We start from the raw sequence: 16105 nt of genomic DNA on the forward strand, positions 1-16105 counted from the left end.
TTGAGAGGAATAGATCAGAAGGACTGTGGTTCTAGGCCAACCCTGGACAAAAATTTATTAAGATCCCCATCTAACAAAATAGAATCCCAGATATATGGGAGGGGTAAGTAGGAGGATTGAGGTCCAAAGCTGGCTCCAAGTACAAGTGCCAGATCCTATCTGGAAAATAATTGAATCAAGAAGGGCTGTTGTTGTGGCTGAAGTAGTAGAGTACCTGCCTAGCCAAAACAAACAAACAAAACAATAACAATAACAAAAATTTAGTTGTGAGATGTCCATCACAGAAGGAACAATCAGGCAGAAGTTAATTAGATGATCCTCCTAAAATAGTTTTTCTTCTTTGTTATTGTTAGAATGCTGAACTCATTGATTATATTGACTATGAAAAGAAAAGACATGCTGGTGTGTACTTGTAGTTCAGCCTCTTGGGATGCTGGAATATTAGGATTGCTTAAGCCCAGGAGTTTGAGGCCAGCCAGAGCAGCGTGACAAAGCCCCTGTCTCTTAAAACAAACAAACTGGACTTCTGTCTCTAGCACATTAAAACTAGTTTAAATCAGAATAATTCCACAATTGTAGATGGAGGAGTGTTAGCAGGGAAGGTTAGATTAGTGTTTTACTCACCACTGTCTGGAAGAGTCAGGGCCCCTGATACAGTTTTTATATGTATATAATGTTATGGTACTTATTAGCAGTCCCTAAGATCTACTTTACATATTTTAAAATAATTATTGCACAGATCCTCTGACAACTTTATGATGAATACATAATAGAAGTTTAAAATTTTTGTGCCATTTTACCCCAGTCCTCTTCCCCCTACTAATTTATTTTATGGACAAGGAGCTTAAATAGTCATTAGGGATATGCAAATTAGAGTGGTATGATACCACTACATACTTATTGGAAGTGTTAATGTTTAAAAAAGGCAGAAACCTAAAAAATACCCTGACAATGCTAAATGCTAGTTGGAATTCTTTCAAGTTGAATCCATACATATTGCTGATAGGAATTTAAAGTAGTACAGCCATTCTGGAATACTCTCTGGCAGTTTCTTACAAAGTTAAACTTATACTTACCATATAAAGTAGCCATCCTACTCCTAGCTGTTTTACTCAAGAGAATGAAAGAAAGCTTAAGTCTATAAAAATCTATATATACGAATGTTTATAATGATTCTGCTCATAATTGCCCAAACCTGGAAACAACCCAAAAATCTATCATCTGATGAGTAGATAAACAAACTGGTACATCTTTACTCAGCAATAAAAAGGAACAAACCACTGACATATGCAACAAAATAATGACTCTCACATGCATAATGATAAATGAAATCAGCCCAACTGAAAGACTCCATATTGCATGGTTTTACTTACATGCTGCAGTCTTGGAAAAGACAAAAATATAGGGATAGGACAACGATCAATGGTCCCGAGATTAGAAGTGGAAGAGGAGACTTTTTGGGCATGGTGAGCTATTTCATATCTCAACAGTGGAAATGGTTTCATGGCTGTTAAGTTTGTTAAAATTCATAGAATGGACACTTGAAATTTTTCTAATCTCAGTCAACCTGGCAACAGAGGTTTATACAGTAAGGATAAAATTATCTTTATAAATTTCTAAAAATAATCATAGTCATAGATGTCATAGCCAAGAGAAGGCAGGTCTTTGCAGAACTGTATATGATCAGAGGCATGAGATGATTTCTATACACAGAAAATCTGTCCTCTGTCTACCTGAAAGTTGGGTTATTTCAGGTGCCAGTGGGTCTTGGCTCTCTTGTAACTAGCTGTCTTTCTTGAACCTGCAGGTTTTATTTCTTTATTTCCCTGTCTAAGACTGTAAAATATATTTATTAAAATAAATAATAAAATAAAATAATTAAAATAAAATAATAAAAAGTTGTTTCCTGGGCTTTGGACATAGTAAAGCATGTCTACAGTTTAGAAATCAGATATTTTGCTGGGCACTGGTAGGTAGCTCACACCTATAATCCCAGCTTCTTAGGAGGCTGACATCTTACAGTCACAGTTTGACGCCATCCCAGGCAAGAAAGTTCATGAAAGTTTTTTTTTTTTTTTTTTTTTTTGCCAGTCCTGGGGCTTGGACTCAGGGCCTGAGCACTGTCCCTGGCTTCTTTTTGCTCAAGGCTAGCTCTCTACCACTTGAGCCACAGCGCCACTTCTGGCCATTTTCTGTATATGTGGTGCTGGGGAATTGAACCCAGGGCCTCATGTATACAAGGCAAGCACTCTTGCCACTAGGCCATATCCCCAGCCCAGTTGTTTTTTTTTTTTTTTTTTTTTTTTTTGCCAGTCCCTGAGCCTTTTTGTGTTCAAGGCTACTGCTCTGTCACTTCAGCCATAGTACCACTTCTGGCTTTTTCTTTGTAGTTTATTGAAGATAAGAGTCTCATTGGCTCTTCTGCCTGGGTTGGCTTCAAACCATGATCCTCAGATCTCAGCCTTTTACCTGTCTAGGATTCCAGGTGTGAGCCAGTGGTGCCCAGCGATGAAAGTCTTATCTCCAATAAACTACCAAAAAGCCAGAAATGGAGCTGTGATGCAAGTAGTAGAGTGCCAGCCTTGAACAACAACAACAAAAAAGCTCAGGGACAACACCCAGGCCCTGAGTTCAAGCCTTGTGACCAGCATGCATGCACGTGCGCGCACACACACACACACACACACACACACACACACACATACACCAGACATTTTCCAAGTTGGAAATTTGTCTTTCGAGTCAATGTACACACACACACACACACACACACACACACACACACACACACAGATATTTTCCAAGTTGGAAATCTTTTTTTCAAGTCAATGTTCTCTTCAGTTTCATCAACCCTTACATCAGTCTGTCTTGGCCTTGAAGAATGACAAAGCCCACTTAACATAGTATGGTGTAAAGTAGGGACTAGTTTGTTTTTCTTTTGTTTTTTTTTAATGTTAAGATTTTATTTAAAAAGCTTTTTTGTTGTTGTTGTTGTACAGAAAGTAAAAATGCTGTTACAATCTTGGTGTAACTGGTAGCCACAGAGGGCTGACTCACCAATCACAGCTATCCACACTACAGCAAGAGTCTTACATGAAAACCTAACAGCGCTTACAATTTTGTTGAGGCCAAGTCCCCAAGCTTAGTGGATTACCAAGAGGGACTAAAGAGAGGAAGGCAGAATGTCACAGGAACTATTCTTTGGCTCTTTGGGTGGGTGGGTGTCCTGGGGTTTGTATCACAGCTACCTTTTTTTAAACAGCTACCAAATCCATGAGCAGTCCAACCAATACTGAACAGTTCTGGTTTTGCAGATTTATCAGGGTCTTAATCATCTTCTCCTTCATCATCTGTCTCTCTCTTCCTCTTTTCACCTTTCCCACTTTCTTCCTCATCTTCATCCTCATCTTCATCCTCATCTTCTTCATCTTCATCGACTTCTCCATCATGTCCAAATTCTTTTTCCTCACCACTGACTTCATCTTCATCTTCTTCCCCTTCTATATCTTCGTCTTCATCTTCATCCTCTTCTTCATCAAAGTCTTCCTCCTCACCGTCTTCATCCTCTTCATCCTCCTCATCTTCTCCTTCTTCATCGTCCTCCTCTTCATCCACACCATCTACTTCTGCATCTGAGTCTGGGGCCTCCTGGTCATCTCTGTCATAGCCATCCAGGTAGGTCAGCTGGGGCAAGAGCTTGAAGACACTCTCTTGGTAGTCATTCAGGTTAGTGACCTCACAGTTGGAACAGATCCAGGCTTTTCAGACAGTCTAACTTTTTCAAAGGTTCCAATGTGCAGATATCTTTCAGTTTATTTCCACTTAAGTTTAGATGTGTGAGATTTGGAAGTTTTTCTGCTAACATGTCCAGACCTCCCATGATCCTATTTTCACTGAGCTCAAGCTTTTTCAATTTAGGTAGCTTGGGGAGATTTGAAACTGCAATCAAGTTTACATTTATTAAACTGAGGAACTCTTAAGTTCACAAATTCAGCTGTTAAGCCTTCAATTTTTCCATCATTTGATTTGCAATTGTCCAAGACAAGTTCTCGAACGGCGGCCGGGGTCTGGTTCCTCAGCTCCAGGTGGATCCTTTTCTTCATGTCCATGTTCCCTCGTCCCCCCTCTTCAAACTTAACTTTCCGTGGCGGGGGCGGAGGGGGGAGAGGCGTCCCGGCCTGCGCGGCGAAGGCCGTCGGAAGGGGTCTGCCTAGTTTGTTTTTCTTTTAACTGAAAATATGTAAAGTTGAGCATAGAAGTTGAGTTTAATGAAGTGCACCTTTAATTTACTAGGTATTTATTGATCATGTATCATGTGTGTGTGTGTGTGTGTGAGAGAGAGAGAGAGAGAGAGAGAGAGAGAGAGAGAGAGAGATGCTTGTATAGGGCTGGTTACTTCACATATTGGGGATACCAGCAGTAAAGAAATAGCATAATCCATAAATTGTAACATTTGCATGAAGGTGAAAAGTTCTATGGAAATTAGAAAGAATAGTACTAGGGCTTGAACTCAGGGCCTTGTGCCCTGGCTTGGCTTTATTGGTCATGGCTGACACTTTTTTTTTTGACAAAAGCTCCTGTCCTCATGTAAGACCAACCCGGGACACACACACACTATGCGTTTTCCAGGTCATGGGTTCCCCATGTGTGCGTGCATACGTGGCTGGTGCATTTTGCTGGTTAATTGGAGATGTAAGCTTGCAGAATTTTCTGCTTGGACTGGCTTCTAATTGCTATCTTCAGGTCTCAGCCTCCTGAGTAACTGAGATTCTAGGTGTGAGCCACTGGCACCGAGCTTCCTTTATGAATTTAATGTTCTTTTGGAGACATCAGATATATACATAGATATAGTTGAGGATTTGTGGAAACAAATGAGTTAAATTGATGACAATCTGTTATAAAGAACAGTCATTGTGGCTTTGAGAATATTCCTGCCTAATTTTCTTGCCTCAAGATTTTGGAATTGTTGATACGAGTGCTGTCTTTTTTGGTGGGTGTACTGGGGTTTGAACTTAAGGATTTGAGCCAAGTCTACCTCTACCAGTGAGCTTTGCCTTCAGTGCTTTTTTGTGCTGGTTATTTTTCAGATAAGTACTTGCTTGCTTCCAGACTTGCACCTAGACCACCACTTGCCTATTTTAGGCTTCAGGTCGTAGCTGGGATGAAAGGCATGCAGTATCACCCCCAGCTCCACCAAGGTGGAGTTTCTCAGGCTTTTCTGCTCCCCACTGGCCTAGAACTATATAGTTTTCCCAGTCTCATCTCCTCACAAAGTTGGGGTGGTAACCATGCTCCACTGTGCCCAGATGGGTTTAGAAGGGGTCTTGCAAACTTTTCTGCCTAAGCTGGCCTTGAACTGTAGTCCTCCTCAGCTCAGCCTCCCAACTAGCTAGGATTCCAGGCATGAGACAGTATGCTTGGTATCTGTCATCTTTTGGAATATTTTTTTAAATTTAATTTTATTGTCCAGGTGATGTACAGAGGGGTTACAGTTACATACATAAGGTAGTGAGTACATTCCTTGTTGAACTTGTTGTATCTTTTGGAATCATAAGAGTACTTCTGTGTCTTTGTTATTTTGTCTTTTGGTACTTAATATTTGACTTTAAGATTTTCAGTTGCTTGTAGGTGCTTTCAGATGTCCATGAATGTATGTATTTACTTTGCTTGAATGAAAATATATATACTTTGTTTGAGAGTCTCTTGCAGGAATACATAGCTTAGTCAGCGAATGGATCAGCAGGCAACACAGCTCTGCTTTTCATGAGCACTTGATTATCATTGAGGAAACACTATAGGGGAAATTTTATGTTCACTGCTATTCATGAATTAGATGGCTCCTTCACCATGTTAAAAGGCACCTCTGTAACATCAGAACTTTGTTCTTTCCTTTATTTGGGTATATGTAGAAGGGAGGGGCAATTAAGGACTAGGATAAGAATCGCATTATGGCTGCAGTGAATTGGTACATGTCTATAGAAGTCCTGTGTGTGTCTACATGCGTGCTGGGGATTGAACTCAGGTCCCTGTGCATGCCAATAAGCATATGTTTTACCACTGAGCTACATCCCCAGCCCTGGGTGTTTTGTTTGTTTATTTTTATCCTAAAAGCTCTTCGAGGCTAACATCAAAGTCAGTGGGGAGGGAGCTGACATTTTTCTGAATGTCTGCTGTATGCCAGGATCTGTGCCAGATTCGTGATATTCATTATTTCATGTAGTACTCAGAGCAAGATCATTTTGTATCTGGTACCAGGACTGCTTTAACCCCAGTCAGTATGAAGCTGAAGCTTGTGTGCTTGTGTCTTCACACTGCATGCAGTTACTCAGACAGGAGAGCCATAGAAAATGATTGATCTTGTGATCCTCCCAAGTAGAGATATTTAAAACCCCAGAGGTTCTCCAATGTGCTAATTGGTTTTACTTAAAATTGTACATGGAGAAGTTACTTAGAACTGAGACCATCTATCAGAATAAATTTCCAAAATATTAAAGTGATACTTTGAGAATTCCATCATTGTAAGTAAATTCATCTTTGCTCTATAACAACTTCATTCAATAGATCTTCTGTTAAAAAATGTGGATGTCCTCCATAAACCATAATTGCATATCTGTAGCATAAATATTGTTTTTTTATTGGATTTGTTGCAGAAGCCTTTTTTGTTTAGGTGGACTTGCTTTTGAACTGTGGAAATTTAATCGTGATAGTTTATTGGTTCAGCTCTGGAGAAGCTGAGGCAAAGCTATTTTGCTCCAGCCAGAACTATTTATATACCATCACTGAGAGCTGCTTTTTATATTTGGTGCTATGTATACTAAAAAAAGAGTGTGAAAGGAAAACTTCAGATTCCTTTTGATTCTGTGCCCTTATTCACCACAATGATATTTTTAGAGGTTATTTCATGTAGCTCTATCTTTTCAGAAAAGGCTTTATCTTTTCCTTAGTAGAGGCAGACAAGAACTCAGCTTGAAGTCATTCCTTCTGAAGCCTTCCTTTTGGAAGGGTGAAAGGATCAGAGAGAGTAGAACTTTGTATGAGAATTGAGCCTCTTTGCCCTTAGCCCCTTCCTGATCAGCACATCTGCTTCATAAGGAGGAGAAATGACCAGGAGTTTAACGGAAGAGTCCTTTAAGAAAGGAGGTTAAAATGCAAGAGGTTGTTTCTTTGTGTTTCCCTATGCAAAAAGAAAGACCAGTCTTAGAAGTTGAGCCTCACTTCTGTTTTGTAGCTAGAGAAGACCATTATTCTGCTCAGCTTTCTTTTTAGAAGTATGCTTTCCTGAACAGGGCGGCAGGTAATCATTTATTGTTGCAAATATCTGCTGAATTGGACAAGTGCAGAAGAAGAATGACAGCCAAGTGGCTGCTCCAGCAGCTAGAATTTGTGAACCGAAGCTTAGAGGACAAATGAAGTTCTTAAAGTACACCAGACTTATAACTTCAGTGTCCTGTAACAGAGCTAAGTTTGGAGACATTAGAAGATTTATAGCTCTAAAACTAGAGTCATTGAATCCCCTGAAAACATTGGATATCAGGCCAGGAGATGGGGCCTCATCATCTTGAACATAGTGCCAAGGCCTGCATAGTGTACATGGATCCTTGGCACTGGCCATAGTTGGGGAGGGACATTTAGTTCTGTTTTCCTCAAATGTGGATTTCTGTGTGTATGAGCATGTTCCTTCAGTGTCATCCATCCATCTATTCAGGCTATTACTGAAACAGCTTGCTTGTTAGGGTTGTCTTTACTTTCTTACCCACCTTATAGGATAGATTGGAATAATATATAGAATACCATTTTCATCTTAACCTGTAATATGAAGCTGATTACATAAGATCTTTTTCCTTTAAAATTTACTGAATTATGCACATTTTCAGAGTCTAGGGAGAGATTGTCAAGATGTTATGTTTCTTGACTACAAATAGCTTGCAAAAGGCCATGTGAAAGATAATGCTTAATATAACTCAACTTCTTTTCCATTAACATCTTGAACTGTGGTGTAAAGTTTTGTATTTTTATTCTAAAAAATATAGCTGACATTAGCATTTGGGTATATAGTTCAGTTTATCTCTAGTGAAAGTTTTAAAATTAAGTTAAATACAGCACAAAGGACATAGAAAATCAATAATATTTCATTTCTTTTAAGTAAGATCTTTCTATATACATTTACTTGGGTTGCTTATAAATTTCTTCCTACACAGAACTATTTTATAATAAATGTCAGTTATAGATTTAACTGTAGCAAAAAAAAATAGTGCAAGTTCTGTAGTACCTTTAATATATCAGGTAAAAAATTGCTTAGCTAAGTATTAGTGTACGATGCAGTACAATCTCCTGAAAGATATTTTTAAGATGTAGCGATATTAATAGGACATTTAGGACATTAATACATGGAATATTATAGAATTTAGTGCATTGCTCTTTAAGATACTTAAACCTTCATTGCTTATTGGTTTACTTAATGTAAACCTTTACACAGAGTAAGAGATACTATACATATTTGCTATTAAATGTGAACTTGATTCAAAAACATTTTTCTTTTACCTAATTATTCCCAGCTAGTGATACATGAGATTTTGTTATCTTACTATTATCTTCGTAAAGATTTCTGTCCTGTTAAGAGCTACAGTTAAATTCAGTTACTCAATTCTAGTTGGTTGTGGTAGTTGGTGCTTGTAGTTGGTGCTTGGCTGATGGAGGAGGATCTGTAGTTCAAGGGCAGCCTGGGCTGTGTAGACTGTCTCAAAAAACAAGCAAAACAGCACCCTGAATTCTAGTGGCCTTAGCAAGTACTTAACAGAGCTAATTTAAACTAGTTTATTAAAATATTAGAAACTGAACATTGGACCAAATCAGTTTTCTAATAGCTGTGCATGCATCACTAACTTTAAAAGCACCCTCTAGGGGTGTTGCTAAAGAAACATTTCCACTTTCTTTTTCAGAATAGCTAACTCCAGTACAAATTAAGTACTCATCAGGTTCCTGGCCACATAATGTGTCAGCCAAACTGGAGAGAAAATTATTTTAAATTGGTCTTCACCACTGAAATACATAAAACTTTGCTTCAACAATATACGCTCAAGATATGCTTAAGGGTAAATGAAGAGTGGAGATAGTTTTGCTATTAGATATGCAAGCTAGGTGTCTATAAAAAGCATTGCCTGGCTCTCAGATTATCAGATTTATTTCTGCTAATGAGAGCTTGATGAATTTGAATATAAGGGAGAATTAGATAGACCGATGCCACTTAGGATATTAAGGAATAGTATAGATGAAGAAAAACAGCATTTGTTATCTGAATGAGATATATAGCTATGTTAAAAGAAAGTAATAAGCATTTATTTTATTTTTTTTAAGTTTTTATTATCAAACTGATGTACAGAGAGGTTACGGTTTCATACGTTAGGCATTGGATACATTTCTTGTACTGTTTGTTACCTTGTCCCTCATACCCCCCTCCCCCCTCCCCCTTACCCTTTCCCCCGAGGTGTTCAGTTCACTTACAGTAATAAGCATTAAATGTAATAAGCTAGATATTTTAATATAATAATTAAGAATTTTCACGAAACCTGTGAATTTTATCCTTTATTAACACAGATTGAGAACTAAAACATGATTTGCTCTAATTGCTTTGAAAAATTGTTGCTTTTAAAAATTCCATATGTTTACTTAATGTTCCATTTTCTGGAGCATTGGAATATTGGTCTCAGCCAGTAAATCTTTTGTATTAAGAAATGATGGGGCTGGGAATGTGGCTTAGCGGTAGAGTGCTTGACTTGTATGCATGAAACCCTGGGTTCAGTTCCTCAGTACCACATTAACAGAGAAAAGGCTGGAAGTGGCACTGTGTGGCTCAAGGGGTAAAAGTGCTAGCCTAGAGCAGAAAGACAGTGCTTAGGCCCTGAGTCCAAGCCCCAGAATTGCCCCCCCCCAAAAAAAAGAAGAAGGAAGGAAGGAAGGAAGGAAAGAAATGATGCTACTAGCAGCTTTTTTCCCCCTATTTCTGAAAAGGATGACAGTTGCCTCCTTAATTTCTCTGTTTATTTCAGTTTTAGGTTTTTGTTTTTTTTTTTGTAAAATTGATCCTTAGAAATGCCAAAAATATACAATATCATTGATAGATCATTAAATAAATTGGTTCTTTTTACATTCAAAAAGTGAAGATCCACAACTGTCAGGCTTACTGAAGCTGTCAGTAACTATGACTCTGTCAGGGGAGAAGATTTCTTCTTGTCACTGGAAGAAGCTCAGATAAAATGGCTGGAAGTAGGGCTAGGCAGGTGGGGGCGGGGAATAACAATCACGCAATTGGGTTTGGTGGTTGAGTCATATGTGGGGCCTTAAGAGCTAAAGAGTGTTTTTTGTAGTTACAAGGGAAAGTCTTGACAGAATGCAAGCTCTTGCTTTTGGAAAACCACGCTGGCATCTGTGTAGACTGTACAGAGATAGAAGAGTAGGCAGAGAAATCATTTGGTGTGCCACTCCTATGTCCATAGGTGAGATTGATGGCTTCTTGGATTCAAGTGATAGCTCTTGGCTAGTGTAGTGGAACATACCTCCAATCCCAGCTACTTGGGAGGATCAAAAATTCTCAGCTGGCATAATATAATGAGACCTCATCTAAAATAAATGAAAGAAAATACCCGTGGGTTTACAGTGTTTATTTGGTTATTTTAACTTATGACATTTTGTTATTGCAGGAAATGTTTTCCTATTTGTCCAGCCAGCTGAATAAGTTGTCAGAAGCCCACAATGAAAGACTGCTGCAAACGCCCCATAACCCCATATCATTAGGTAACTTTTTCCTTAATGAAAGAAAAGCAGTATTTCTTATCCCACTCTAGGAGGAAGTTGGTATTTATAGAAAAAGAGAGAACTCTTTCATGTTACATTTTTTGTGTATGTGCCTATCATGGGGCTTGAACTCAGGACCTAGACACCGTCCCTGAACTTTTTTGCTCAAGGCTGGTGCTCTGCCACTTAAGCCAGAACTCCATTTCTGGCTTTTTTTTTCCTTTTTACTGGTTAATTGGAGATAAAAGTTTCACAGACTTTTTTGGCCCAAGGTAGCTTTAAACCATGTCCTCAGATCCCAGCATCCCGAGTAGCTAAGATTATAGGCATGAGCCACTAGCACCGGCTATAATGATATTTATAAATTCATCCCAGTATTGATTTGTAAATTGAAAAAGTTAACCTTTAGAAATGTTTTAATGTTTTTTCTAAGATAAAATTTATCTACTGAAAGACTCAGAATCAATATTAAGTAGAATGAATATGTAATAAATAACTTACATCATGTTTCTAGCTCAAATGCCTATGTCACCAGTAAGAACTCTATAAGTAATTATCATGGGGCTGATGGTAGTATTACAGCGTATTTTCTTTAGCTGCACATGTTAGAGAACTCTGTGTTTAGTATAATTTGCCTTTTTTATATAAGGACTGTATATTTTGACATATAATTCAAGAGCTATTAAAATGATAATATGAACATTAGCTTTTACACCCTTAACTAGCTTAAAAATCAGCATAATTACCTCTTAATTTGGATATATGAAATACATGTTTTGTATTTTCCATATATCTGAGAACAGTGAATCACTATAGCTGAAATGCGTTTCTTACATAATAAAAGCCATCCCAGTGTACAGATGTGACACTGGGTAGGGAAAGAATTAATTGTCGTGTCCTAGCCTCTAACCGTATTGCTACCTCTAAAATAGCAATAATGATCCATCATATACATAATTATTAGAAGCTAGGTGGAGATTATGTTTGTGAAATGGAAAGTCAGTAAGTAGCATGGGAAGTCAGTCTTCAGTAAAGGATAGCTATGATATTGGTGGTGTGTACAGATTGCAGTTTACCACTCAGTCTCCCAATGGTAATTTCTGTTTCCATATGCAGATGTTGATCTGATTCAGTCATATATGTATACATGTATATACATACACATATATGTACACACAGACACACACACACAGTTTGGTTTGGTTGAATTGGAATAAATAGCCACACTGGTCATGTCATGGCTCAATTTAACTGCAGAGATAACATTTCTAGGTGATAGGAAAATTCTGTTCCTAATTCTGAACATATTAATGTACACAAATGTATGTTTTGTCTGATAGCAAACATCACTGCTGTAATTTTTAAGAACATGAATCTGATCATGGGCTCCTTGCCAGTGAATGAAGAGTAAACTCTGTTGTTATTTGTCTTTGAGTGATGTTTGTGCTAATGAACTAAAGCTTATTGAGACTTTTTGACACTTTTTCCTTCCTAGCTGTGACACTTAAAACACTAGATGAGCGCCACGACAAGGCCGTCACTCAGCTTGGCTCGATGCTTTTTACCAGGCAGGTTTCTGGAGCCAGGTAAGGATGTTTAGAAAAGACTTTGGTTTATTTGCCTTTAGAGTTAACTCTAATAAAGCACCTCTCCTCAACAAGGATCCCCAAAGTTCATAGTGATCTCTACCCGGAGTTCGTTGTGGAGTAAAAGGACGTTGAAATCGAGGACCTATGGGACTATTCTCCACCCACTTACGGATGTTTTATGACTGACAGTCACAGAAAGATATAAATATTATTTGTTGTAGGAGACAGACAGATGGGCAGATTCATTATCTCTTGATAGAGATTTTCACTTAATTTTAATTTTATGTCCTTTATTAAATGATCTTCAGTGATGTCTCCCCATGATATCAGAAACAAATCATCTTCATTCTGAATTTAAGTAAAAAGGTTAAGGAAATGCTGCTTTCTAAACTAAAAGGGTTATGCAATTCTTGACCAAGTACTGCCTTAGAAGTACCTATTGTGTTTTCTTTTATAAATGCATGGCATACAATGAATCATATATTTGATGAGATGGAAGAGAAATAACGTCAAAGAACATTTCTTACTCAAAACTTGTCTTGGGCTGGGAATATGGCCTAGTGGCAAAAGTGCTTGCCTTGTATACATGAAGCCCTGGGTTCAATTCCCCAGCACCACATATATAGAAAATGGCCAGAAGGGGCGCTGTGGCTCAAGTGGCAGAGTGCTAGCCTTGAGCAAAAAGAAGCTAGGGACAGTGCTCAGGCCCTAAGTCCACGCCCCAGGACTGGCAACAAAAACAAAACAAAACAAAAACTTGTCTTTACATCTCTTGAAGAATTTCATTCTAGTAAAGGGTAGAAATTTTTCATCAAAGGGTATTTTTTTCTTTAATTGGCAGTACTAGATTTTAAACTCAGTCCCCTCTCCCTGTCTCTCACTCTTGACTTATGCAGGCACTCTACCACTTGAACCATGCTCTCAGCCCTTTTTGGCTTTAAGTTATTTTTTTTGGGGGGGCTGGATTCTCATGTTTTTTGCCCAGGGCCAGCGGTGGACTGTGATCATCTTACCTATTGCCTCCCTTGTAGCTGCAATTACAGGCATGTGCTATCATGCCTCATACTACTAATCTCCTTTTTTAAACATTTCAAACTTGCATTGCATAGCGCTGACCACATGGGTCAAAGCGACTTGACTTACATATGTGACATCAGATTCTAGATTCAGCACAATCTTGCTACTTCTTTGAAGAGCCAGTAAAGGTGTTTGAGATTCCTAGAGCTTCTTGCTCTTCCATAGAAGATAATAAGTAAATGGTCATCACTGTACAGGACTTTTTGATGTAAAATAGCAGTGTACTATATAATTTCATCTTAAGGATAACATGGTTTGTTAGGCCATGATTTATGCCTGCTTTTCAACTTCTTTTATTTTGAGGTGTGTGGTACTAGGATTTGAACTCAGGGCCTTGTACTTGCTAGGCGGATGCTCTACCACTTGAGTCATGTTCTGTGCCATTTTTCCTACCTCTCTCCCTCCCTCTTTCCTTCCCTCCCTTCCTCTTCTGTCCTTCCTTTTCCCCTTCTCGCCCTTCCTCTTGTTGCTATTGTTTTCTTTTCTTTCCTTTAGTTTGTTTATTTATTTATTTTTTGCTATGGTTATTTTTCAGATAGGATCTTGCATATTTGCCTAGGTCCTCCTACCTATGTCTCCTGTATAGCTGGGATTACAGTGTGAACCACCCTACGTGGCTTATTTTTTTGAGATTGGGTCTTGCTGACTTTTTGTCTGGATTGCCTCCCACTTCAAACTTTCTCTCCCTGTCTCCTAAGTAGCTTGGATTGTAAGCTTGAACCATTGTCCTGACTCAGCTTCAGCAAATGGATGGCTTAGGAATACAGATACCTTTTGTTTCTGGGTAGCATTCTGCTCACAGCAGCAGACACATTAAATGGATCAATCTTTTCCCTTGCAGGGCTGTGCCTCTCGGGTCTGTGCAAACTGTGAGTGGCTACACTTTCCGAGGCTTTATGTGCCATGCAGACAGCTACCCCTGTGCGTACCTCAATGCTGCAGCAGCCATCGGCATGAAGACACAGGATGTGGACCTGTTCATAAAGAGACTGGACAAGTGCTTAAAGACAGTAAGAAAGGAGCCACCTAAGGAGAACAATGTATCTGGAATTGACAACTGTGACAAAACAGAAGATGTGAAGACTGCAGAGGTGGCTTTCAAGCTAGATAATGTACTTCTTGACACGTAGGGTCTGTAGGGTCCTTCTTTCTGACGTGTGATGGATCTGGTTTTGTTTTTTTTTCTTTTGTCTTTGCTAATTTGAAAGAAATGATGAAGCTGCAGAACAGACAGGCTGTCTACAGACCATACTATAGATGTTTGCATAGTATAGAGAATATTCAGCCAATGAATAGACCATTTATAATTGCTCTGGTTTTTATTCTTAGATCACCTCAATCCTTATAATCCTTAAGAGGTTGTAATGTACAACAAGCATTTTTACAATTGTTTGGATGTTTGCCAATTAAACATCACATGGTAGGTCATTCTGACTAAGAATGACTATAAAGTTCCCTGTCATTCTCTGAAATGTTGAGGGCTTCTTCCTACAGTCACCAGCCCGCCCACGCCACTCATGTCTCCCATCACACAGACTTTACCCATCTCTCTCTAATGATGCTTCTTACTGGATCTTTGTTCTGATATCTCCATGTGCCTAAAGGAACAGAGACATGGTACAAACTTCACTTGAGACCAAAAAGCAACAGCTCTCCACGGAAGCAGATGTTCTTATTTCAGGCAACATCTAAGGCTGTGTTTGGTTGTCACAATGGTGGAGGCCGGTGGCACCCCTCAGCTTCCTCCATTGCACCAGGAAAGTTTCCATAGTAGAATCTCACAGCACCAGTGCTGAGGTTAAAACAGTTGTGAAGTAAACCGAAGTCATTGCTGCCGAGTAACTCTGACTGTAGTTACTCTGCATCAGAATTGTGTGCTGCCAGAGGTGGGCTTACTTCACCTAGGGACATGTTGGCCATCTTGCTTGTGTTAGCACATGCATGGTGTTCTCACGACTACAGGATGAGCTAATTGTGCATCCTAGAATGTGTCTGTTGTTAAACAACTATGACTGTTCTCCAAAGGTGATCATTACTTTAAATGTTATGAACTGTATGGCCTGGAGAAGCTTTGGTGATAACCAGGATCACCATTTTAAACCTGTCATTATATCTTGTTCTCTATGGCACTAGTACATTTTCCCATTTGGACAAGTGAAACTTTATTGTGAGACTGATTTTGTTTTAAGCAACCTTTCTCTATTGATTCCTTTGCTCAGTATTGGTTCACCTGGGTATATGTGTATTTAGGGACCTATTTTTGCTAAGGAAGTGAATATGGTATAGGAAGATATGCAAGTGTATTCTTCATTCTGCCCATTTTTGAGTTTGAAATTTACAGATTTACTGGCTTTAGCCAGTAATTTTTTTTTTCTGTTAATTGTGTTTTTGCTGGTCCAGGGGTTTAAACTCAGGGCCTGGGTGCTGTCTTTGAACTTTTGTTCTCAAGGCTTGTACTTTACCACTTGAGCCACAGCATCACTTTAGCTTTTTGGTAGTTAATTGCAATTGAGATAAGACTCTCACAGACTTTCCTGCCTGAGCTGGCTTCAAACTGCAGCCCTCATGGGGCTGGGAATGTGGCCTAGTGGTAGAGTGCTTGCCTAGCATGCATGAAGCCCTGGGTTCGATTCCTCAGCACCACATAT

General features: G+C 38.9%; 2 protein-coding genes across 2 annotated transcripts in view; one reads left to right on the forward strand and one right to left on the reverse strand.

The window, feature by feature from the left end:
• Sepsecs (Sep (O-phosphoserine) tRNA:Sec (selenocysteine) tRNA synthase) overlaps nucleotides 1-15617 on the forward strand; it is a 31795-nt gene extending 16178 nt beyond the window's left edge. The window contains exons 9-12 of the mRNA XM_048364906.1: nucleotides 10698-10791; nucleotides 12287-12377; nucleotides 14299-14592; nucleotides 14636-15617. Of these exons, the coding sequence (XP_048220863.1) occupies nucleotides 10698-10791; nucleotides 12287-12377; nucleotides 14299-14587 (474 nt within the window). The 3' untranslated portion in view covers nucleotides 14588-14592; nucleotides 14636-15617. The remainder of the gene's footprint in view (nucleotides 1-10697; nucleotides 10792-12286; nucleotides 12378-14298; nucleotides 14593-14635) is intronic.
• On the reverse strand, nucleotides 3258-4204 carry LOC125365047 (acidic leucine-rich nuclear phosphoprotein 32 family member B-like). Its single transcript, XM_048364907.1, is given in 3 exon segments — nucleotides 3258-3744; nucleotides 3746-3976; nucleotides 3978-4204. Coding segments are annotated over 3 exon segments (780 nt in total). The 5' UTR covers nucleotides 4110-4204; the 3' UTR covers nucleotides 3258-3327.
• Nucleotides 15618-16105: the final 488 nt, after the last annotated feature.

This window comes from Perognathus longimembris, chromosome 16 (assembly GCF_023159225.1).
Source record: "Perognathus longimembris pacificus isolate PPM17 chromosome 16, ASM2315922v1, whole genome shotgun sequence".
Taxonomy (NCBI): Eukaryota; Metazoa; Chordata; class Mammalia; order Rodentia; family Heteromyidae; genus Perognathus; species Perognathus longimembris.